The sequence below is a fragment of the Myxocyprinus asiaticus genome, chromosome 26, assembly GCF_019703515.2.
Source record: "Myxocyprinus asiaticus isolate MX2 ecotype Aquarium Trade chromosome 26, UBuf_Myxa_2, whole genome shotgun sequence".
Classification (NCBI taxonomy): domain Eukaryota; kingdom Metazoa; phylum Chordata; class Actinopteri; order Cypriniformes; family Catostomidae; genus Myxocyprinus; species Myxocyprinus asiaticus.
In genome coordinates, this window is record NC_059369.1 from 30,507,224 (window position 1) to 30,532,124 (window position 24,901).

General features: G+C 39.8%; 1 protein-coding gene across 4 annotated transcripts; it reads right to left on the minus strand.

The window, feature by feature from the left end:
• Positions 1 to 837: 837 nt before the first annotated feature.
• On the minus strand, positions 838 to 24,888 carry ppp1r13l (protein phosphatase 1, regulatory subunit 13 like). 4 transcript variants are annotated; one of them, XM_051656840.1, is made up of 14 exons: positions 24,502 to 24,888; positions 23,675 to 23,795; positions 16,832 to 16,918; positions 16,585 to 16,700; positions 12,390 to 12,951; positions 11,257 to 11,349; positions 11,096 to 11,175; positions 10,246 to 10,603; positions 6,069 to 6,523; positions 5,830 to 5,964; positions 5,405 to 5,538; positions 5,144 to 5,310; positions 4,231 to 4,424; positions 838 to 1,765 (listed from the first exon to the last, which is right to left on the minus strand). In XM_051656840.1, the coding sequence occupies exons 3-14, from the start codon at positions 16,866 to 16,868 to the stop codon at positions 1,730 to 1,732; spliced, it is 2,367 nt and encodes a 788-aa protein (XP_051512800.1). In that variant the 5' UTR covers positions 16,869 to 16,918; positions 23,675 to 23,795; positions 24,502 to 24,888; the 3' UTR covers positions 838 to 1,729. The 4 variants fall into 4 exon arrangements, with proteins under 4 accessions (XP_051512800.1, XP_051512796.1, XP_051512799.1 ...); XM_051656836.1 differs by having other exon boundaries at positions 6,069 to 6,541; XM_051656839.1 differs by having other exon boundaries at positions 6,069 to 6,541; positions 23,671 to 23,795.
• Positions 24,889 to 24,901: the final 13 nt, after the last annotated feature.

Sequence of the window (24,901 nt, forward strand, 5' to 3'; positions counted from 1 at the left end):
GTTATTTGTTCTCCTCTTAATACACAAGTACCCAGCTATGACTATAAAGAAAGTAATGTTGACTTAGTCCATGGTTTTCTAAACAACGTATTCAGGCAAAAATATAAAATATATAATACATAAATAAATCCCCTTGTGGCTATGTAATTTTACCACAAGCATAAATATATTACAAGAAAAAAAATATAACTATTACAAACTGCAGATACAAAATGAAAACAAAATCCTTCTTGTCTGCATCCTGTGCACTGTATGTGTTGGATTTGTATTAAGTTTATGCCCAAAATTATATTAGCATGTATGAAATAATTCCTTTCCACATATAATGCTGGCATAAATCTTTTGCCATACTGTGGTGGGATGAACAAGCCTGTCTTTTCTTTCATAGATCACAGATCAAAATAATCCTCTGGAATTTAATTTAAAAGATGAATTACTAGCCTTAATTAGACCCAAGTAAACATATTTGTGCTAGATAATTGATTAATCAAATTTGCTTCAAAACACACCTCACCCAAATCTATATCATTAATCAAAATACAGAAAAAATAATATTGCATTTATACCTGACCAAGCAGGTCAAGAAAATTAGGCTTACATATCATTTGCAATCCCCTCTCCAAAAAAATACAAAATTAAAATCTGGTTGAGTGACCGCTGCAGATGTGTTGGTGTTGCCCTCTGCTGGTGGCTTTGATACAAAAACATCATGGCATACACACATTCAGCATGTAATCCTGAGTGCAGTGTTTTATTAGGGATTACAGTGTTTTCTTTCTTTTAACTTAAACCCAGTTTCTTCGATCATGCTGTAAAGTATCAAAAACAACACATATATGCAATTAATATTTATTTGTTGCTTTTGTGTAAGGGTATTACAGAGAGTAATATTTGTCATTGTAAAGTCACAGTCAAAGGATTTAACAAGAAACAAATCAAAACACACTTACACACACACAGTCACCTCTAAAACAAACTCACCTTCTAAAAAATATCCCTCACCAAAGCATCACAATTATAATACACAACCCACATGTAGAGAAAAGTATGTTATTTTGAGGAGAAATCTTAAACATATTTCATATCTAAAGATCACTGTGACAACAGTAGAGAAATAGGTAGCAGATAAAACATTCATCATGTTACATAAAGAAAAACTTTTTGGGTGAAATACTGTAATCAGAAGATGAGTTAGGGCACCAATCATTCAAATTCTTCTTTAACATATCTTTGTTCCGATGCATCTTTACTACTAACAACTGATAAACAAATCTGACAGTCTGTGAATTCCTTTCTTCCTTTCTCAATCCCACAGATCTAGACAGAGAATTAGCCTCTCCAAACAAGGAATTGTGAGACTTAACCATACTAACCATGTATTGAAAATTCCTGGGCAAAAGTGCTCTTAACGTCAGTTTGCACTTAGCTTATGCAAGCGTGTTTGCAGTCATGGACGTTAGAGTGATTAATGGTAGAAGTATTTTTAGCAGCCTGGTATGGTCGAGAACTTTAATTTGAACAGAAATGGGAATACATCAATGACAGATTGCTGAATTACTGCAGTGTGAATGTATAGAATCCCATCACAACTGTCCCAGTACACAGGAATGAGGGGGAAAAAAAACATTGTGTGTTTGAAAACAAAAAAGGGATCTCAGATTTGCCAAGCATGGATCAGAGTCTGTTACTTAGTCCCTTCTGTATAAAGTCTGAGGATGGATTCTGTGCTTTAGCACAGTGACTTGGGCCGCACTTTTGGAAAAAGCTGCACGAGAGAGAGAGAGAGAGAGAGAGAGAGAGAGAGAGAGAGAGAGAGAGAGAGAGAGAGAGAGAGAGAGAGTGAGAGAGGCATGAGAACGAGGTTCCATGAAGACCTGCCAAACCTCACTGTCCACTGCATGCTAATAGTATGAATTTTCAAGCAGACATGGAGAATATGACTTTTAAATGCCGAGTAAAAATTAGGGGAATGTATGCATGGAAAAATGTTCCAACATCTGACCAGTCAAACAGCATTATAAACAACAGCATAAAAAATCCCTTAGTGGAAGTCACCAAGAAAATGTTTTATGTATTATTTTTGTGTATGAATGCATCCAACTCTGGATCTTCCGTGCTGTAAAATCCAGGTCATACCAGCCTAAATGATCAAAAATGTACATTTACTCACGCTCATGACTTTCTTTCTTCTGTGGAACACAAAAAGCGATATCAGGCAGAATGTAAGCTTCACTATTCACTTAGTTGTATGGAAAAAAGATGCAATGAAAGTGACAGGTGACTAGGCTGTTCTACGTAAGAAAGTAAGTCAGACAGGTTTAGAAAAATGTGAGGGTCAATAAATGATGAAGATTAACCCCTAACTAACCCATTTTCAGAGGAAATATACTATATCTTTAAAGGGTCATATATTTTTTTTTTTTGAGATGTTAACAGATATGTACAGGTCCCACATAATTGAAAACAATGATAGCACACATTATGTTTATTGTAGAGGTGAAAGTGTTTATTTTTTTATTTTATTTTTTCATTTTATTGAGCCATTTCATACTTCCGGTTTAAAAACTAAATTGAAGTGTAACCCGCTCCAAGCGGGATTGAAACCAGCGTCTCCAGCATGGGAGGCAGGCGCGCTAACTAGGAGGCTTAAGTCTACAGCCCCTGGTGTCAGTCGCTAGTGCACCTCTTGAGGCCAAGTGAGTGAAGTTTACACACTGCACAGCTACCTATCAGCTGGCTACTGTTACACTCACCTCCCTACACCTCACTCCCATGTGGGTCACGGCACCACTGTAACCAGTCCTGCTCGACCCGCTCCAAGCGGGATTCGAACCAGCATCTCTGGCATGGGCGTGCTAACGAGGAGGCTAAAGGCTACAGCCCCTAGCATCAGTCACTAGTGCACCTCTTGAGGCCAAGGGAGTGAGGTTTATGCATGGCATAGCCACCTACCAGCTGTATACCGTTACAGAAGCAACATCACAAAAATGAGCTATATGCGTAAACATGATTGGTAGGACAGCATACATGTACGTCAGTCGATTCTGATAGTTTCTCCACAATATTCATAAGAAGGAACACTTCCATCCAATCACAGTGTGAGCTCTTGCATGAGATCACAAACAGCAGAGAATTCAAACTCATGGACGTAACAACTGTTCCTGGCAGGCGGGAAACTCCGACAGTACTCACGGAACAGACATGAGAGCGGACTTTTACACTAAACACCGTGATGGGACCAAAATCACTCGTCAGCTCTCTTTTATGTATCCTTTACATTGTGCGAAGGTTTCTGGGATTTATGCCTACATGGTTTATCTGGGTTATGTTGTCATGACAATGGAGTTGAAATACAGGATAACTTTACACAGACAAGGTTAGTAAGTGAATTTATCAAACTAGAGTCATGTTAACACACATTATGCATTAAGTATTGAGGCTATCCTTTTTGAAAAATAGTGCATATTTAATGTTTTGTGTATCGGACCTGTTTACTTTCGTTATGTGCCTATCTGAACGTTATTTTTTTCTTTAGAAAAAGAGGGATGAGTCTAAATTATTTTCTGTGGCTATCATCATTATGCCACAAATGCTGTCAATAGTTTAACTTGTGTTAAACCCTAAACATTCCTTGTAAGAATAAATATCTATGACTTATTGTAAAGTCTCAAAGCAGTGCTGATTTTGATGATAATGTTTGCACAGTGGCCCAAAACTCTTGTTTTCATCTCTACTCATAATGTGATGTTCAACTGTCTCTGTTGTGTGTGTTTTGGAAGTAGCTCTTGACCCTCACCACAGAACCCCCCACAATTTTACATCTGTTCATGCCCATTTCATGAGTCTTTTTTCAGTTTGAGGTGTGAACGATTGGTGCTGAACTAGGGGGTCTCGTGACACTTTAAGGTGTTTAGCAGGTTTGTTGCCGGTCCAAGGTGATCTACCGGGTTGATCTCGATGCCACTGTCTGGTAGCCCAACTGATTAACCATCTAAACTGGCTTGGATCAGCTAATGACAATAAATTACCAGCTTGGACCAAATAGAAACTATGTACAATCAGCTATCATCAAAAACGGGTTTCGCTGGATTTTAGCAGGGTTACTGCATTTATATACAAAATACTGTTAGAAATGGAGAAACTAGGTCATGTGTTTGGCTAACTAATGCATTAGCTGATTAGGTTTTTTTTTTTGTGTTTTTTTTTTTTTTGTAAACAGGCTCCTCTTACCCCAAAGTAGTTGTTTGGTACAAAGCCCTCTCTGCCACATAGTGAAGCCCACCACCAGTCTACCCCCTCAGGCTTCTGCAGGATGGTGACCATGTCTCCTTCTTTGAAGCTCAGCTCGTCTGGAGCCTGGGAAGGATATCCCCATAGAGCGTACACCACCCCACTGTTCTCCACGCCCATGGCTTCCTCCACACCTAATCAAAATCACACTCCATGAAGCTGGACATTTGCTTTAAGTTAACAATCTTGCAGGGTGACTCTTATATAAAACTTTAAGCATTTTAGCATTTTGCTAATTATTTTCTGCATTATATTAAATTTATTGAATATTTTTCTAATTATTTAATTATTATGCATGCCATTTTTATGACCTCATTAATTGAGAAACTACATGGAATATTAGTACTTTAAAAAAAAAATTTCACTGGACCATTTACAATTAACTAGCGAAGAATAAAGGGTGAATAATTACGGTTAAAATTACGGTCACAGTTATACATTCATACTGTAAAAAAAGGTTAACCTAAAAAGGTTAACCTAAAATCTTGATTTAAAAACATGGACATGTTATGCATCAACTACCTGGGCGCATAAAATAATACACCACTTTGCTCAATTACTAGCTAAATTTTTTCACTCTTTGTCTGTTAATAAGGGTGTATTACATTTAACCTCCACCAAATAATTTCAGAATTAGCTCACTATTACTGACATCCTTTCCAAACCATATGGATGCATGATAATATTTATTTAGGAATGTACAGCTCATTGTGACATGCTAAATATAGATGGGAGTTAATGCACATGTAGGCGTTATGCCTGTGAAAACAAGTTTCATCACGCGGTTTACCTCTTTTAACCTGTACACGAGTAACATAAACTTGCATAATTTTTCTCATGATATCATCCTTACCCTTCAAGAAGCTCTCACACTCCTCAAAGCCCGGAGCGTACGGGTCACACTTCTGTGCTGCTGTGGCACCATCGCTGTCTGTTACTGCCATCACCGCTGCCCCGTTCCGCACCAGGAACTCGCACATTTTACGGTCATTACAGGATGCAGCACAGTGCAGAGGCATCCTGCCAATGAGATCAGAGTGTACATACTGTACACACAAATGCAACAACCCTTCCACATACACACATACATCTCTTGTTAAATTGATATGCTCACCAGCCGTGGCTGTCTGGAGCGCTAACGTTAGCTCCTATCCGCACCAGGAACTCGACCACTGGGAAGTGTAAACCGCAGATGGCATTGTGAAGAGCCGTGATGCCTTCATCATTAGCCTGACTTGGGTCACTCATCTGTAGGGGGACACATCAAGTCAAGACATTTCTATTTGTATAGCGCTTTTCACAACACAAATAGTTTCGAAGTAACTTTACAGAAAATAATGCTAAAACAGAAAATGAAGCTGTAACGTCTGTAATGTTTGACAATTTTTTTTTTTTAAATAAACGAGGCACCATTCTGGCATATTTGCATATAATTGTAACTAGAATTTGACCGGTCATGCAATTAATGTATTTTCATGATCGATGATTACTGTCATGTACTCGGGTATTTGTGCTCATCCTTAAAGCATTGTGACAAACCTCCTGTGCAGCCCTCTGTACAGTTTCTAATTCTCCTACTAAAGCCCCATCCAACATCAGCACCAGTGGGCTCAGGTGAGCTCTACGGCTGGACGATTTGGCTTTACTGGCTTTCCGCAAGATAGAGTGAAGGCCCTGTTAGAGCAGGTAAGACAGAAAAACAGATACAATTCCACTATCTTCTTAATAGTCACTATTATCTACTGTTTCTGTGCAATATTGAATCTGTCTCCCCTTACCTTTTGTTCAGAGGAGACCTGGATCTCTGTGATTGGTAAGGGAGGTTCTGTTGGTGATTTGGGACTGTCCTCTCCATCTGAAGAGCTGCCACTTTCGGTGACTAACTGTTCCTCCTTGATGTAGAGGGTCGTCCTGCGAAACAGTTTATTCATCATCTGCTTGTAATAGTTGGGTTGGGAAACAGGCAACTTTTTCAGGGGCTGAGAAACTTCAACTGAGCCCCGTCTCTTCAGGGCCCTGGGGAACTCGGCCCGGATCCGCATCACATCCTCTAGGTCTCCGAATAGCTCTGCCTCAGGGGCGATCACAGGCTGCAGGCGTGTGGGGCTGAGTGGGCGAGGGGGCATCTCTGGATCTTCTTTACCCTCTTCTTCTGGTTTCTTGCGTTGGTCAATCAAGCACCCAGGGCCTTCTATTGTAGTGCTATCCTGTCTGTCAAGCTCAGCTTCAACATCTCCAGGGTGAAGAACAGCTTAGAATTTTTTTTTATTTGCATTCAAAACAAAATTTAAGGGATAACTTAGCCAATAATGAAAATTTGTCACCCTCATATTTTTCCAAACTCATATGACTTTCTTCTATTAAACAAGAGACGTGATGCAGATTGCTCATCTCAGTTACCAATCACTTTCATTGTATGGAAAAATGTCCTGGTTACTTTCGTAACCTCCGTTCCCTGATGGAGGGAACAAGATGTTGTGTCGATGTAGTGACACTAGGGGTCACCCTTGGGAGCCCCAAACACCTCTGATCTTTGAGAAAAGGCCAATGGGAATTGGCAAGTGGAATTTGCATGCCACTCCTTCAGACATACGGGTATAAAAGGAGCTGGCTTGCAACCACTCATTCAGGTTTTGTGCTGAGGAGCCGAGACAAGGTCCCGGTCATTTCAGCGGGTAGTTCAGTGTTGTGGCAGGAGGGACACAACGTCTCATTCCCTCCATCAGGGAACGGAGGTTACGAGATTAACCAGGACGTTCCCTGTCTGTCACTCACTCGACATTGTGTCGATGTAGTGACACTAGGGGTCCTACTACAAAACGCCACAACTAGCTGAACTGTGCATGAACTGGCGGTGCGAGACGGGCAGACCATTGTGTGCCTCATAGCCAGCGCACCTGGCCATGCAGGATGCATAAATCGGGTCCGGGCAGTGAAAGGTGCCCGCCACGATCTCGTGAGCTCATCATGCACCTCCGGGAAGAAAGGAACCGGGATGGGGCGCGGCCGTGAGAGGCGCTCTGAGCCCTGGAACCAATCGTCGAGCCGCGAGGTTTCAGGGGGGAGTGGAGGGTTCCACTCCAGCACGACGCTCGCAGCCGCCCGGGCAAGCATGGCCGCCAGCTCCATGTCAGCCTGCGACTGGGCGACCACACCCGAAGGTGGGAGCCCAGCCGAGTCCTCAGCATCAGACTGGACGAGCCTGCTCTCCGATGCTGCGATCGACAGCTCATCCTCTTCGTGAACCCCGAATGAGACCGCGAACTTGCCCTGAGATGAGCCGGCGATCCCATCCCAGAACTCGACCGGGGCAAACAAGCATGCTGGGGAATGGGAGGTCCGTGGAGGCATACCCGGCGGAACGGCTCCCATTGGGGTCCCCAAATCGGCCCCAGTGCTAACCAACGTGGCCTCAAACCCGTAGGTAGAAGGACCGCGCCGGGGAGCCGCTGGGGTGGCATTCCCTCTGAAGAAGGAAAGCCGCGACGGCAACATTGCCATGGTCATGTTCTCACAGTGAGGACATGACCTGTCCACGAACGCTGTCTCCGTGTGGGCAGTGCCCAAGCACGTAAGACAGTGACTGTGGCCGTCAGAAGTGGAAAGGTAACGACCGCAACCAGGAATTATACACAAACGGAAAAGCATCTTTAAAAAGACGCTCTCCGTGAGTGCCACTCTTTTAGTAGGAAAATATACTCTTTTAGCTGTTGAAGCACCCAGGGGCGTTCTCTGCACACCACCAGTGCAAGAGAGGGAGAAACAGCTGTAATGCGCCATAAATCCAACAGCTTTCGAGGTGAATGGATCGGCGAAGGAATTTAGCTCGCTGAAACACAACCGCTCGGCTCCGAAGAAAAATCTGAATGAGTGGTTGCAAGCCAGCTCCTTTTATACCCGTATGTCCGGGGGAGTGGCATGCAAATTCCACTCGCCAATTCCCATTGGCCTTTTCTCAAAGATCAGAGGTGTTTGGGACTCCCAAGGGCGACACCTAGTGTCACTACATCGACACAACTTCGAGTGAGTGACAGATAAGGAACTGCAGTGTAAGTGAATGGTAACTGAGGTATGCTTTTCTGCCTAACATCTCCTCTTGTGTTCCATGGAAGAAAGAAAGTCATACAGGCTGAGAAACATGACGGCAAGTAAATGATGACAGAATGCTAATTAAAATTTAAATTAAAGATTTTTTTGGTTAAAAATGAACAAATTGCCATTATTGACTGAGTACATAATCAGTGTTCAAAGCAATGTCCTTACCTTACCCCTATGGTTAGCCTATAAAAATGAATTGTATTTTGAGCAGTCTGGTCGGAATTGGCAAAAAAAAAAAAAAAAAAATCGCTTGCTTATGTCATTCATCTATACATCGTAACGTCATGTCCGTAACCACAAAGAAGTTACGTGAAAAGAAGTTAGGGTTGTCACATGTTCCAGCTGGAGAAACTGCTCCGGCTGCAGTTCAGTCAGTCAGACTCACACACTTTAGGACAGCATCGCAGCAATCTGGATGGATGTTTATCTGTTATAAGTTTACCAGAGTTTTTTACCTGCTATAATGCTTGGAAATATTTTCAAGTAGAGATGTTGAAGCTAAGATTGCTTGTCATGTTTTTATGAATCGAACACTACTTGTGTGTTAATCGATCGCAATGTCTCTACGTTGTCGGGGGGAGTTACTGTGACATGTTTGATATTTATGACTTCTAAAATTGACTTCTTGTAATTGTTATATTGCATATTATTTTCATGTTTAATAAAGTATATTTTATCCCCATCATTATTAAATCCTCGTTTTATGTTTTTAGTTTGCAGTGTTATTGTGTGCAAACAAATATAGTAGATAAAAACATAGTAGATAAAACACTTGAATAATCATATTAAAATATACTGGTAATTGGCAGTGATTGAGGAGAGTCCCGTTCTCTATGTAAAAGAGCTTTGAGTGTGGTGTCAGAAAAGCTCTATAAGTGTAAAATTCATACATTGAAAATATGTACATAAGAGTGTTGTTTATCTTCGTGAAAGCAAGTAATATTTCAGGTTTAAATATTAAATCATATAACATAGTATCAACATGAAAAAAGCATGTTCTGAGTCCGGCTCCGAATATCTCCCTGTGATGATCACACACACAGGCGATGTCCAGGTAACCTCAAACCATGAGATTCATCCGTCAGAAGAGCATTTAAAGCTGCACTAAGTAACTTTGTGCTCTCTAGCGACATCTGTGGTTGAAACTTAAAATTGCAAGCAATTTGCGGAAGAACACTTTACGCGAGTCGTGTTTCATCACGGCTCTTCTGCGTGAATGGATCTCACGATTTGAGCTTACCTGGACATCACCTGTGTTTTATCATGAGCCGGAGTCATAATGTGCTATTTTCATGTTGATACTATGTTATTCTATTAAACATTTAAAACTGAAATATTACTTGCTTTGATAAAGAAAAACAACACTTGCATTTATGAGTTTTGAATGAGTGGATTCATTTGACACTTTTAGCGCTTTTCTGACACTACACTCAAAGAGCTTTTACATTGATAACAAACCACCAACAGTTACCAGCATATTTTAATATGTGTATTTTAAATAAGTGTTTTATCTACTATTAATGTTTGTACTACACTTATTAATTTAAGAGGTGGAACTCATGATATGGTTAAGATGAGTTCAATGGAAGACTTTATTATTTTTAAGAACGAGTTGAACAAGTTGAATAAAGTAAAAAAAAAAAAAAAAACATAGCGCTAAGAGCAAGATCTGCCCTGCCTATATCTGTGGTCACCAGCTGCTACTGCTTACCGTAGTGAATTGGGGTAAGGTAAAGACATTGATTTGAACACTGTTTATGTACTCAATCTATAATGGCATTTTGTCATTTTTAACCAAAAAATCTTTCATAGTGCAGCTTTAAACATACACAAACAGAAAAAAGAGTTGCAGGGTACCTTCTCTGTAATAGGTCTTCTGTCTCTGAGGTTGAGGGATTTGACCTTGCTGCAAGTACTCTCGGGGCAAGGGAAGACGTTGGCTGTAAAATCTTTGCTGTGGATCTTTCACTGGACCAGGGGCATATCTGGCGGCCTCTGCAGCATAGTAGGGGTTTTGGAGCCTCATTATGATGGACAGTGGGATGGGCCTATGCTGCCGGACTCCAGAGGTTGCAGGTGGAATGGAGATACGGGAAATGATTGGCTGAGGGCCATAAGGAAAGCTGGTGGTTAACGCGAGATCAGGGGACACTGAGATACGGGTGTTCCGTGGGAGTGAGCTGAAAGAGGATGAGAGCTGATGGGGCACAGTATCCTGATGACAGAGCGAGCATAAGAGAATGAAGGATATGAGAGAGGGAGAGTGCAAGACAAATAAGAATAACGTGTAAGAAACTGTTGCCCGTTTCATTTTAATTGTCTACACGTGTTTTTCTGGAAGGTGTTTAAATATGATTATACTGTATATAAAAACAAACATCTTTTTCTTCACTGGGTCACCAAGGTAAGATGGTTACCAATTGGCAAAAAACAACCAGAAAGAGACCAAGAGAAATGAGGCATTCAAGAGACCTCAAAAAGTTACAGAGTTTATGTGGGAGAGAAAGAGAAAAGGAGATCCTTAGAACAACTCAACGTTTATGTTCTTGCAAACATTTGGCACAGATCTATGTTTTCAGTTGCTTAAGGTAATTCAACAAGAACATACCTCTGTAAGTGTGCCATGCGGAAAATTACACATGCAGATGGATGTACCATACAGTATTTCACACAGACGGACACAAACACCCCACAAAAGTTTGCAAACCTTCTTAGCGGAAGGAGGTGCATCCAGGTTAGATTCTTTCCAATTACTGTTGGGTACAGATGGTCTTACCCATTCATTCTCTATGAGAAAAAAAAGAAAGCATTGACACAGAGAGGACTGGGCTACTCTTGATTCATATGTGCTTCTAGTTATGGACTTACTGTCATAACTTTGGTGAGGCCTTCTATCATATGGCACATCCAGGTCTGTCTCGTTCCACTTAGAGGGGCTCTTCTGTCTCTGCATTCCCTCTTCTAAAAGAAGATTGCAGGAAGAACCAATGAGGAAACCAGCAAAGGAGCCTCATCCCAGTTATTCTTTCATTTGATCATTATTTGATCAATGCTGCTGCCATGTTTGATAGAAAATGTACAGTTTACAGCCTGCTCTCCTCGGGCGGTAATAGTGCAATGTTTATTGAGCCGAGCAAATAATACAGAGTTTTGTGAACAAAGCACAATCTATAATGAGCCAAATGTACATAGAAATGAGGTGTTCGTGCAGAAAGGAAAGAAAATGACTTCATTTAAATACTCAAGACGCAGCACTATTTCAGCGCAGATTGCACCTGCTTCAACTAGATTGCGGGTGGTTAGTGAATAAGTTTTTCGACTGAAATACCATGCGCAAAAGTTATGCAGCCGTTTAGTGAATTCGCCCCATTATTTTTGTATCTGACGGTGTTGACCCACACACAGTAGGTTAACATGCACTTTTAAAATTCGATTTTTTTGTCGGACTAATACAATAATTTGTCTTTTTAAAATGCAATGTACATAACATACCAAGATAATGCAAATGTAGCTTGGCATCGTCCAGCACGAATACATGTTAATCAGATCACAGATGGCCTTGGTGTTGTGCGCTTCCTCTGAAAGAAAAAGGTGATGCGCGGTGTATCTTAACACTTCCTAAAGTGATGTCCTTCCTTCAAATATACGATTACGCATTGTGTCATGTATACTTGGACAGAGAGATGAAGACTACCTTGACTCAGCAAAAACCTGTTGTAGCTCTTGTAAATGTACTGACAGAGTAAAAGAAAGGACAAAAACATGTATTTTGTAAGATGGAAGAAGTACCGTAGGTGACTGCATCCAAACACAGGTGAATATCTGTAATATCTGAACATGTTCAATAGATTAATCCAAAAACATTTTTTTTTTTTTTTGTTTTCCAGTTTTGCAGCCTATGTTGTCCCATCTCTCATGCAGCAGTGAGTCATAATTTGAATACACTTAAAAACTGTTCCATGATTAGCACAGAAGAGAGAAAGAAACAAATGTTAAATTACCTGAGGGTCTGAATGGCTGGAAATTGCGTGGTAGGGTACTGGCAGCTGGCTGATTGAAAGGTTGAGGGGAAGACGTTCTATCCAACCTCGAAGGCCTGAGACTTGAAGAGTCATACATAGCTAAGGGACTAGCTGAGGGCTGCACCAAGCTGCGAGATGTTTTATTGTCACAGGTGGGGCTGGAAATGGGTGGCTGCTCCCTATAGCTCAGTGATCCTCTAGAATTTTGAGGCCTCAGGGGCATTGGCGATGCTTGTCTAATAGCACTCGGTGATGAAAATGGGGAGTGCTGCTGGGTTAAAGGGCTGGGAGATGAAGGCCTAAAATTCATGCCAGAAGGTGAGTCCAGGTTTGGTGCAGGATATGACGGCCCAAGCACGATGGCAGGAGGTACATCCAGGTTAGAGTCTTTCCTGCTGAGGGTGGAGTCCAGGGAGCGTTGGCTGGGAACTGTGGTCAAGCTGCTCGTGGAGCTCCCCTGGATGTTCTCACTGACATTTTTGTTTGCGCTGTACAAACTGCTGTTGCCATCACTGCCGTTCTGGGATTTGGGGCCAGAACTCTACAATAAAAAGGCCATGATGTTGGTGTCAAAACACAGTAGAACAGGAATGTGTACTGTAGCTACATTTTCATAATCTAAAACTCACACAGAATGTAAGTGAAATTGTATTGGACATTTTTAAGCTAAAGAGGTTTTTTATTTAGACAATGAATCTCATTCACTAATAATTGCTTTCAAGTGTTTTTACTTGTGTGCACAGAAAAGATTCTTGCACAAAATATTTGCTGGATTCACAACAGGTGTGTACACACATACATTACTTCTACTGTTGATGAATCCAGATAATTAGCATAATGCATCCTCAAACGATCTCCATATAAAGGCTTTCCACACTTTATAGGCTTTAAAAGGAATATTACGGGTTCAATACAAGTTAAGCTCAATCAGTGGCATTTGTGGTATAATGCTGATTACCACAAAAATTTATTTAAACTCATCCCTCCTTTTCTTTAAAAAAAAGCAAATATCTGGGTAACAGTGAGGCACTTACAATGGAAGTGAATGTGGCCAATCCATAACCATTAGAATACTCACTGTTTAAAAAGTATAGCCACAAGATGTAAACAATATGCATGTTAACTTGATTTTAGTGTGATAAAATCGCTTACCTTTTCTGTGTAAAGTTATATCCAATTTTACAACTTCGTTGCCATGATGACGTAATGCCATAAACTCTAAACCGACTGTAAAAACAACTATTTACAGCTCAAATCAAAGGAGGGATGAACATTAATATTATGCCACAAATGCTGCTGATTGAGCTTAACTTGTATTGAACCTGGAATATTCCTTTAATAATGAACCATATATTATATATCTGGACTGATGAAGATGGCACCGCAAATGGCCGCCTCAGTGTGGAGCTCTCCAATTCTTTTGTTGTTTTTTTGTTTGTCCTGTGTTTAGTCATTTTTTTCCAATCAGTTTTACCAGGGATGAACTGCTGAACATTCGGCAGCACATACCAAACAATCTTTTCCCGGTTTTTGACTATTCGGACGTTTTGCTGGACATTTTAGTCAAGTGGCGCACTATGAGGGAAGCGAACCAGCGCGCTGGTCAAGCTCCTACAGCACAGCTTTCGAACAGCGCTGCCGAGTATTCATCTAGCTAATCTCCGCCCTCTCCCTAACAAAACGGACGAACTACATCTCCTCACCCATACAAACAAGGAATTTTCAAACTCTGCTGTCTTGTGCTTCACAGAAACCTGGCTGAGTTAATGGGGAAAACAAGAGGTGGTAGAACATGCTTTTACATCAGTGAAAGTTGGTGTACAGATGTAACAACGTTAAAGATGATGTGCTGTCCTAATTTGGAAGCACTCTTTATCAACTGTAAGCCTTTCTATTCACCGCAGGAGTTTTCCTTGTTTATTCTGGTGAGTGCTTATATTCCTCCACACGTGTGTGAATGCAGCGCTGCAACAGCTGGCTGATCAGATCACAGACACAGAGCAACAACACCTGGACTCACTTATTATTATTCTCTGTGAATTTAACAAAGCCAACCTCACCCGTGAACTGCCAAATACAGACAGCACAATACATGCCCCACCAGGGACAGAAATATACTGGGCCACTGCTACACAGCAATAAAGGATGCATATCGCTCTGTCCCTAGAGCAGCTTTGGGACTCTCTGATCACTGTCTGGTTCATCTTCTTCCAACCTACAGGCAGAAACTAAAATCAGCTAAACCTGTAGTAAAGACTGTAAAAGAAACGGACCAATGAAGCAGAGCTGGAACTACAAGCCTGCTTACACTGCACTGATTGGAGTGTTTTTGAAGCTGCAGACACCAATCTGCACGAGCTTGCAGATACTGTGACATCATATATCAGTTTCGGTGAGGATATGTGCATTCCAACTAGGACGTATTTAACGTTCAACAACGACAAACCACGGTTTACAGGAAAACTCAGACAGCTTCGTCATACCAAAGAGGATGCTTACAGAAGCAGGGATACAATCTTGTATTAAAATCTTATAATCAGGCCAAAAACACACGGACTAAGTAAATTATAGTGGCTTAAAGAAGCTACTCTGAGAAGCTGAAAAACAAGTTTTCAGCTAACAACCCTGCATCAGTGTGGAGAGGTCTGAAAGACATTGCTAACTTAAAGACACCATCCCCCAGCACTGTAGGGAACCAACAACTGGCTGATGAATTGAATGTGTTTTACTGTAGATTTGAAGACCAGTCTCACACACCACACCTGCTCTGACCTTCACTTCACACAAACACCAACACCCCCCCCCCTCCCCCAATGGAAAAAATTAACCTAGCTCTCTATTCCCATGTCTATCTGCCAGTGGATCACCAGCTTTCTGACAGACAGGCAGCAGCTAGTGAGACTGGGGAAATTCACTTCCAGAATATGTACGATCAGCACTGGTGCCCCCCAGGGATGTGTGCTCTCCCCACTACTCTTCTCCCTGTATACCAATGACTGCACCGCCAAGGACCCCTCTTCAAGCTGATGATCCAAGATGACGATGAGTCTGCATACAGAAGGGAGTTTGAATAGCTGGCTCACTGGTGCAGTCATAACAACCTGGAGCTCAACACGCTCAAAACAGTGGAGATGATTGTGGACTTTAGGAGGAGCACCCCAACACTGACCCCATTCACCATTCTAAACAGCACTGTGGCAGCAGTGGAATCATTCAGGTTCTTGGGCACTACCATATCACAAGACCTGAAGTGGGAGACCCACATTGACTCCATTGTGAAAAAGGCCCAGCAGAGGTTGTACTTCCTTCGCCAGTTGAGGAAGTTCAACCTGCCACAGGCGTTGCTAATCCAGTTCTACTCAGCAGTCATTGAGTCTGTCCTCTGCATTTCAATAAATGCCTAGTTTCATTCAGCTACGTTATCGGACGTCAGAAGACTGAGCAGACTATTGGTTGCCCCTTGTCCTCCCTTCAAGAACTGCACACTTCCAGAGAGAGGAAAAGGGCTGTTGAAATCACTCTGGACCTCACTACCTTTTCACACTGGACCTCACTACCTTTTCACACTGTTGACTTCTGACCAATGCTTCAGAGTACTGAGCACCAGAACCGTCAGGCACAAGAACATTTTTTTCCCTCAGGCTATCCATCTCATGAACAGTTAAAAACTATACTATAATTATGTGAAATACACAGACTAGTCAATTATATTATTTAACATATCCTACCTCTTCTGCATTACATTCCCTTACACTGTATACAACAGATTTGTATTTGCACATACTAATATATATATATTTGTCTTATTGTGTATTTCTATATATACACATATTTCTATTCGCTCTTTATTTTTATTCTATTTTTTCTTTTTATTATCTCTGTCTTGTTGTTGTATTGTTTGTGCACTGGAAGCTTCTGTCACCAAGAAAAAATCCTTGTATGTGGAAGCACATTCTGATTCTGATTTTTCTGCGTGAAAACGTTCACACAGAGGTTTCACGCACAAATACGTGCATTAATCTTGTTTAGTAAATGAGACAGTATTCATTACATTTGGCACACCAAAACAGCCTAGAATCTCTGGTTTTGGTTCTCATAAGATGGTGTTTTACAGTTGTAATTAAGGAACAACAATGGCTTGACTGGAATAATGGCTTAGTTTTGTGTTCTGTACCTGTTCAGTGGTGGTTTGCACAACAGGAGTGGCTTCCTGTAGGAGCGAGCTGAACTCCCGTGAAAGCTCGTCTGCTGTGGTCAAAGATGCACTTAGTTCATCATTGATGGATTGAACTACAACACACAAACAAAACCTTGAGTAAAGACTCAACAAGAGACTGAGAAGTGTGAACATGTTAGATGCCTGCATAAAAGTTAAACAGGAATTAAACAGTAATATTGTTTAATTGTTTTGTAATACTCACACATAAAGTCGCTCCCAAAGCTGCTCTGGGAATTCATGATGTCTGTGTTTGCTGTTGGTGTGACCTCCAATTCATTCAATAAACTGTCTGAGTGAACAGAGAGAGAAAGCAGATTGGTCACACTTATTGTTCAGTCTTGTTTTGTTGTTCAGTCTTGTCATTGTTTGGAAGTCCATGTGGTTCCTGTCTCAACAATAAAATTTCCAACAAATTATTCTACATTCTATATTTTAGGTTACTTACAGTACTATGCTGTTTATTTGCTGCAGATGCCCTTCATTTTATTTTATGCTGAATAAAATAAGTGCTTCTTAACTCTTTCAAAGCCATTCTAACTGCTTTGCACCAGTGTTTATTCTATAAATTCTATAAATAATAGCAATAGACTAACTGCAGCAAAATTTGGTTGTCACTCCATTCTGAGTGCTTAATCCCATTCTGTATACACACAAATCAGTTATTTAGGCCTATTGGAGAGACAAGCGAATTCTACAACCAATTTCACTCCAAAAATGTATCTTGCATTTACCACGTGATGTGTATGGAATGGAACTGAAAAATTAGTTGTTCATGTAGTAAGTCTAGTGACGCCACTCTCTTTTGAGAGTGTTTAATCTGAAGTGCATTGCTTAAAAATCACAAAAAGGCGCCTTGAAATTTTTGCACTTTTTGACTGTTTCTCTCCACCATAGTTCCTTCCACCAGCTCTGCTGTTTAGCTGCAACTTATAAATTACAGTCTAGAGAGAGTGAATTTGAAGGCATTTTTTCTAAATAGTTGACAGACAGTAATATGTCTCTGGTTGCTAATATTACTTCAGTAAACAACAGCTAACAGACCGAACAGCTTAAACTGTTGGCATCCATGTTTCTTTTTACAGCCTCAAGAAGCCAAAATGTTCCTATGATTATCACTGTCAACTGACCATCATAATTTCAGAAGTGACTTCTGCATTCCTTAAACAACCGGACTGATAATTTAGGAGATTCACACACACGCATTTAAATGCGGTCGTCACTACCACAACTTTGTAATATGTACACGGCCCAAGATCTTAGGCAACAGTGAACTGACAAAACATGCTTTGCCTACTGAAATGTCAGCTCAAAAAGAAATACATATAGGCTAGCAAGTCTTTCTAATGCAGTCCAGTGTCTCATTGCCTTGAGTTCAAGTACTGCCTATAATATTTTAAAAGCAGGGAAACTCCCTCTTTGTGATTTATAAAGTGATCTTCTGTCCACAGGCATGTTGCTGCAACTCCTGCTTTGTATAATTAACTGTGTTCTGAAGGCAGTTGAATGAAGAGCTACAACCCCCAGATGGGTGACACAAGGAACTTTATCACTTGTGGCTTTTGCATGCAGATTAGGCCCATGTGTCTATATATGCTTTACCCAACATGTCTGTGAGTGTATAGACGGGCTAAGTTATGTATCGCATAAGACACTTCCTGTTAGACCTTTACCCTCTGTTATCAGAATTCAATTCAGCAGAAACAATGCATTTTGATAACTCTGTTCTTTGATATGGTACTTGATGTCCTTTATGGAAGCACAAGGAGAGACTAGAGTTTTAGTTATGGCTGTTCTCTGTGTAGTTTCAATAAGCCAGTCAGTTCTTCAAACTTATTCAATACTGAGTCATCCAGCTGCAAAAATATCTTCACCCACACACAAGGTCATATAATAGGCTGCTAGGGGTTTGATAGAAGATATACATATGTGAAAAACATCAGTCATGTTACAAATGTCATATATGTTACAGCATGTCCGTTTTGGCCTTTAAACGATTTAATTAAATTATGTATCATATTCAGCAGCCACTTGATGCATACACTGATAAAAATGTTAACCTAAAATGTGGTTCACATCTAAATAAACTGGTTAGATTAAACTTAATACTATTTAAAATCACTGAATCAACTTGAATACATTGGGTCACAACAACAGATCAGGTAAAAAAAGCTCCTTAAGGCCGATTTAAGTAACAACTGCAGGTTACTACTTTTTACAGTGTAGTTTTGGCAAATATATATATATATATTAGTAGTAATAGTAAGTAATATATATAGTGTGAGTACACATTAAAAATCTGTGATTGAAAATCTCATTTACACATGGAAATATGTAGATAGATTAGGATTTTGAAAAATATAAAACAGAAATGTTATGACTTAGTGAATAAGAGCTATTTAAGTACTTAATATATTCTGCACTATTTATTCTGCACTATGTTTAGGTCACTAATCCAATGTAAGCAAATTTGTGACATTCACTGTGAGAACTCCTTTGTACAGAAGGTCCATTTTCCTTTGGAACATTCTCAAATCATGCTGGGATAACATGGATCATCAAGTTTTGCACAAACTTGTGGAATCCATGCAAGCTTGTGCATACTGTCATTAAAGCAAAAGGGTGGCATAATTATAAACAGGAAATGCATGTAAATTTCTCAATGTAACTTTTCCCTCAAATTGTGATGATGATAGAATATGTAATGGGAAAAAAAAAAAAAACTGTATTAAATTAGACCCCATTGTATGTGTGTTTGCGCTAATTTTCCATCCAGCCACTCAGTTTTGTTTGTTGTCAAGAAAATCAGTCTACTAACTCTCACCGACATTGATTCACCACTAGGTCACCTCGTCGAACTCACTTCAAGACTGCTTACTAAAGCACACTGCAGAAACTGTCTCCACCTGGTGTGTCCTGATATTTGTTTGTTCTATCTGTCCTTTCACGTTCTCTCTTTATGACTCTGACCTTAATCCCAGATTTCCACCCCTCATTCACAACTCAACAATCACTGGCCGATTGAAGCGTCACTGAAAATGTAGCACTTTTGCTTAAGTGCCGTTCAGAGCATGTGAGCAAAGCGGAGCGGTGTGACACTCTGCTCAATAACCTGCTCCATGTGTGTGTGCTCCGCTCAACCGCTCACGGCATAAGCAGAAGCTCCACTCAAGTACCGTTCACGCTCACCGGTAAAAAAGCGGTCGCTCAAATCCTGCTCCGACATTACATTTCTCTGTAGTATACTTGGTTCCAAACACATACACAGGTGGTAGCTACAGTGGCCCAAGCAACTGCCCTTTGCCCACATGGGATGAGGTGCCACTCAGGGTGAAATATAGACTATAGGGCGACATTTATTAAATTATCGAATGATTAGTAATGTACACATCTGAAATTATGTGATTGTATTGTTGTGTTTTAGTATATAAAATCTCGCTGTTTGTATTGGACTGGTTTACAACTGCTGTTAGATACCAGACCTTCCTTATCATTTGTAATCAGTCAAATATTCCTCTGTTAGCACATGTCATTATACATCTTCAAATAATGCCTCAAAAAAATTCCAGTTCTAAATTGCCTTTATTTACTTTAAACAAGTCATCAAACATGCCTCTACAAGTGAAAAAACATATGTGTGTTGGCACGGAAACTCGCATATGCGCAAATTTGCGCTTTTCAGTTTAAACTGGACCCGAGTGATACAACCGACCCAGAAAACTACAAACTTTTCAACTTTAAAGTTTGTTCGAGTCATTTATGGCAATAATGAAAACATGGACTGATACCAGGAAAAATATTGCAGGTAAAAGTGAAATTCATAATTGTTTTTCAGTTTTCTCCACGGAAAGATTATACTGTAGATTTGATACATTAACAGGTTACTGATTTAATGCTATCAGACTGTCTGTAAATTAAAATGAGCAATTTATCATCCTAATTTTGTGTTCAGTTTTAAAGGGTTTAAGTTATCCAGAAAAGAGAAGTGAATGTTTTTCCCTTTTTCAGTGTTGTTGCTTTATTAATATTCCCTACAATTTTATATGTTATCAAATGCAATCTTAAGGACTGTGGTTATTTATATAATAATTATTATATTAGTAGATACCATGTGCCCCCATTGTTTTTCCTTGGTATTTTTAAAGCATTATAAAGTGAATCTGGACTTTATATGCATCAAACGATCATGTCTTGTGCATGCACTCTTTATATGTACAGCAAGGTTTAACCATGGATTTAACAAATAAAACATATTTGTCCTGCATAAAGTGAGATTTTGTCCAATATATATATTAGATGAAATCATGTTTAATGATCCTAAACAAATAAAAACTATTTATTTCACAAATTACACTGCCTTCGTTTAAGAAAAGTTGCTTTTTTCTAATGTACAATCATTTATAGATTTTTTTCTCTGCGCATGAATGCAGCAAGCGATGTCGAAGATGTTTTCTGCGACCATAATCTAGAGTCATTTTTTTTACATTTCACTTATCGTTAAGGTGTGGATTTGCCTGAAACTGACCAGCAGTTATGTGCCACTTTATGTTGAAGCAGAAATCGAAAGCAACAGGCGGTCGATTAAGTGAGAGAATTCTGCTATGAAATTCTCTATGCGAGAGTAGAAATCTTTAGCAATCAAATGATCAATTGTACAATGGAGGTATGAAAGCAGAATGCTCCGCCTGCAAATTAGGACACGCTGATCTGCAAGATCATACATATTTATTGGTTTTGATGCAGGGATTTTTTATGTGTTCGCCGGGATTCAAGGAAAAATGCTTTACCAATATACAGTATTATTAAGCTTACATATTCAATTGAGGGTGCTCAAACGTTCACAACCCTGCAGAACCGGGCCTGCATTATAGGCAGCTGCACTGACATGATGGCAAAACAAGATACATTACTTACCTATTAATTTATTATCGAATAGTAGTGTAGCATACTAGCTCACCTTTTGATGCACTACCATTGCGTAGCACAACCTCGTGCTCTCTGGCAATGTGACACATACAACTCCAAAAAGAATATTTGCTAATTCTCACAGTCTCTCCACAGTCCTTTTCGATTTCCTCATTCTTAACTTTGATTTATACTTTGCATTTATTTAGGTTATAAGGTCTGCAACTTCACTAAAACAATGTTAGAGCTCCATAACCTCAGGCCTATTGGTTATTTCACAGATTCCCAAACCAGCATATCATGAAGCGTATTCTGGGTTGAGCGAGCGGAACTGAGCGGCCTGAGAGAGCTCCGCTCCGCTCACATGCTCTGGTGCCGTTGCAGTAGGACCTGGCACATAGAGTCTGGAATGCAGTGGATTTGAGAGTGATGCTATAGTTAATAATAACTTTTGGGCATAGTGATAACAAGACCTAGCCCGCACTGAGCCTGAGGCAGAAAACAGAATGATCAAAGTGTTAACACAGCAATGCTCTTTACTAACAGATTTAGGTGTGGTTGCAGAAACCATTTGTTCACATTCACACTCTCATTTCTCAATCAGCTGCTATGCATGCCATCTGCCCTGATTTGCATAAAATAACTTTCTAAGGAATCTGTCATTTATTTGCATCTTCCAATTTTTTTACATTAATCAGAATGTCATGATGAAATAAATGTTGGGCAATTGTAAACAGGTATAGGACTGGCATCATTGGGACTGGCAAGTTGGGTTGAATTGCTTCATTTAGATCAGCTGGCTTCAACTCCTCCACAGTTCTGTTTTCCAGATGGTCAATTATGTCTCAGTAGTAATAGACCAACCTGGTATCATGACAAGTTGTAAAAATAGCACAAGATAATGTAATCGTAAGAAATTCTGGTGCAAAAACGTAAGGCTCCAATAAAGATAAATAAACAAACCAACTATGTAATGATTTTTCCTAAGTTTTACCCCTTACCCAAACCTAAACTTGCCCATAAAGTCTAACCCCTTACTCACACCCAAAACTTAACCATGATTTTACTTGGAAAATCACTGTTGACTACCACAGAAGAAAGAGAAACATCTGAGTTTTGAACAAGCATTCTTACGATTTTTTCTTTTCTTTTTTTTTTTCTTCTTCAAAATGTAGCCTCACTCCTAACCGAAATCCCAAACCTAAACATTATTTTAATAGAAAAATAACTTTTGTTCCCCACTGAGGCAAGAAAACATTGGGTTTGGAACAAGACAAGGCAAGCATTTTAAAGGTAATAGACATACCTCAGTCATTCTTATTGCATAAAAATTGAATGAGTAACCAAATTTGTTCACTGACATTTCCTTTCTTAAAATAAAGAGTAATTAAGACAAGACGAAGGCTAGCTAAAATGTTATGTCTTTAATGTATCAATCTGAAACTCTGTTTGTTGATTGGTTGGTCTCTATGAGAATAAAAGATATCCCTTTTCGTACAAACCAAGTCGTACGATTTTGCCATCTTGTACGAATTATTTTGAGTTGTCTGAGACTATGTTGTAATAGTATGTGAATGTGAGCATTCATGATGCATCTCAGACAGTACACTACCTCATGGCATCAGGACCATCCAACCATTATTTGGGAGGGTGAAAGGGTGTGTCAAAGTCTAGCTGATAAGAACAAATCAACAAGGACATAAATCCAAACAGCGAGTAACAGGTTTGGAATTCATGCAGGACCTTGCCAAGGTGGTAAAATGACTTTTATTATCAGCTAAGATGGAGCAGCAAGTGGGTTCATCGGATGAAAAATAAAAATCAATTACACAAATATGCAAAGTCTGAACAGTGGCCAAACGAAGAAAAAAAAAAAAAAAATGAACACAGTGTACACTACTGTTCATGCTATCTACTGCTAATACTGATTTCAAGCATCTTTAGATTACAAGCCTCTCAATAGTGAAATTTATGGGCTAACTTTAGGTCTAACTTTTCTGCATAGCTGGAATAATGGAACATGATTTGTAAAACACTGACTGAAAAGCTACTATTTAAGTGGGAGCTATCTGCTTCTGATCTCACCACCCTCTATCACGACATGGAACAAAGAGTGAATAAAAAACATTTGGATCTTACCAACCTCACTGATTCACTCCTAAAACAGTGGGAGGGACGTTCCTGTGGCCAAGTTTGCAGTTCAGCTGGTTATGACAGCATTTAGTCGCATCAAGCTTGCATGCTGGAATTGTGCCCAGTCCTATCTGCATAGAAATGACATGAAGGTGCTCATTACTAACCTGCTTTAGAAAAGAGTACAAAGAACAACAATGTTGACCCAAAGATATTTGGTGCATGTGTAAAAGGTCAATCCTTATATCATGGTTTCAGCCTTATACGTTCAAAGAAGAATCAAAGTAGGTTACACATTGTGACCTGCTATCAGGCTTCTCTCACAAAACAAGCATATAGATTTATATAACATAATTGGCTTTCATGTTGACAGGGCTTTATGTGCTTTTATGTAGCTATTAACATTCTAAACAACACCCCACATTACAAAACTACATTATTACTAAATATATAAGAGCACAAATAGGCTTTTGGGTGATTCAAAGACTTCATCTTGTTTAGCAGACAAGTTAAATGACTTCATACTGCGCTTTGAAGACATATGATTCCCATTAACTTCCAGAAGTGCCTCTGACTCGTCGTACACCTCGAAACACAAAGGCTCCTTAAACCCTATTGTACACAGTACAGATTTTTACACTGAAAATGTTTAAAATCTACCAAGGATGACTAGCATAGAAATAACCTGACAGTGGGAAATGGACACGACCGAGTCTATTGTGCAGCTCAACATCGCCTCAAAGCCAAGTAAAACTGCGAGCTGAACTCTTAAGCACAAGAAGATACAAATACATTACGGTACCTTGAACAGCTGTAATAGTATTTAAGTTTTCGCACCGTAAACCGCTAGAACTTAGTTCCACTGACTGAGCTCGGATGTGTTACATGACTTCTCGGCAAACATTTCAACAGTGTTTAACGCTTGCCTGTGAAGTTTCAATATATCTTTCTCAGTCCAGCCCACTGCTACTGAAACCCGACCCAGGTGTTTCAGTCGCACAGCTGGCGCAGGTAAACGATGCGCTGCAATGCCGACCAGAAACGTGTTTCATTTGTTGCTTATTTTGCATTATGTTTATATGTTACGCATTTGTTTTTAAAGCTTTTTAGAATAACTTTTTGTAGAAAATATATCAATATTGGGAACGAACAAAATAAAATTTATCCTAAAATAAAATATTTTAAAGTATTTTGGAGGCTGCGTATACGTCTCGTTAATATTAATGTTGCGTCATTA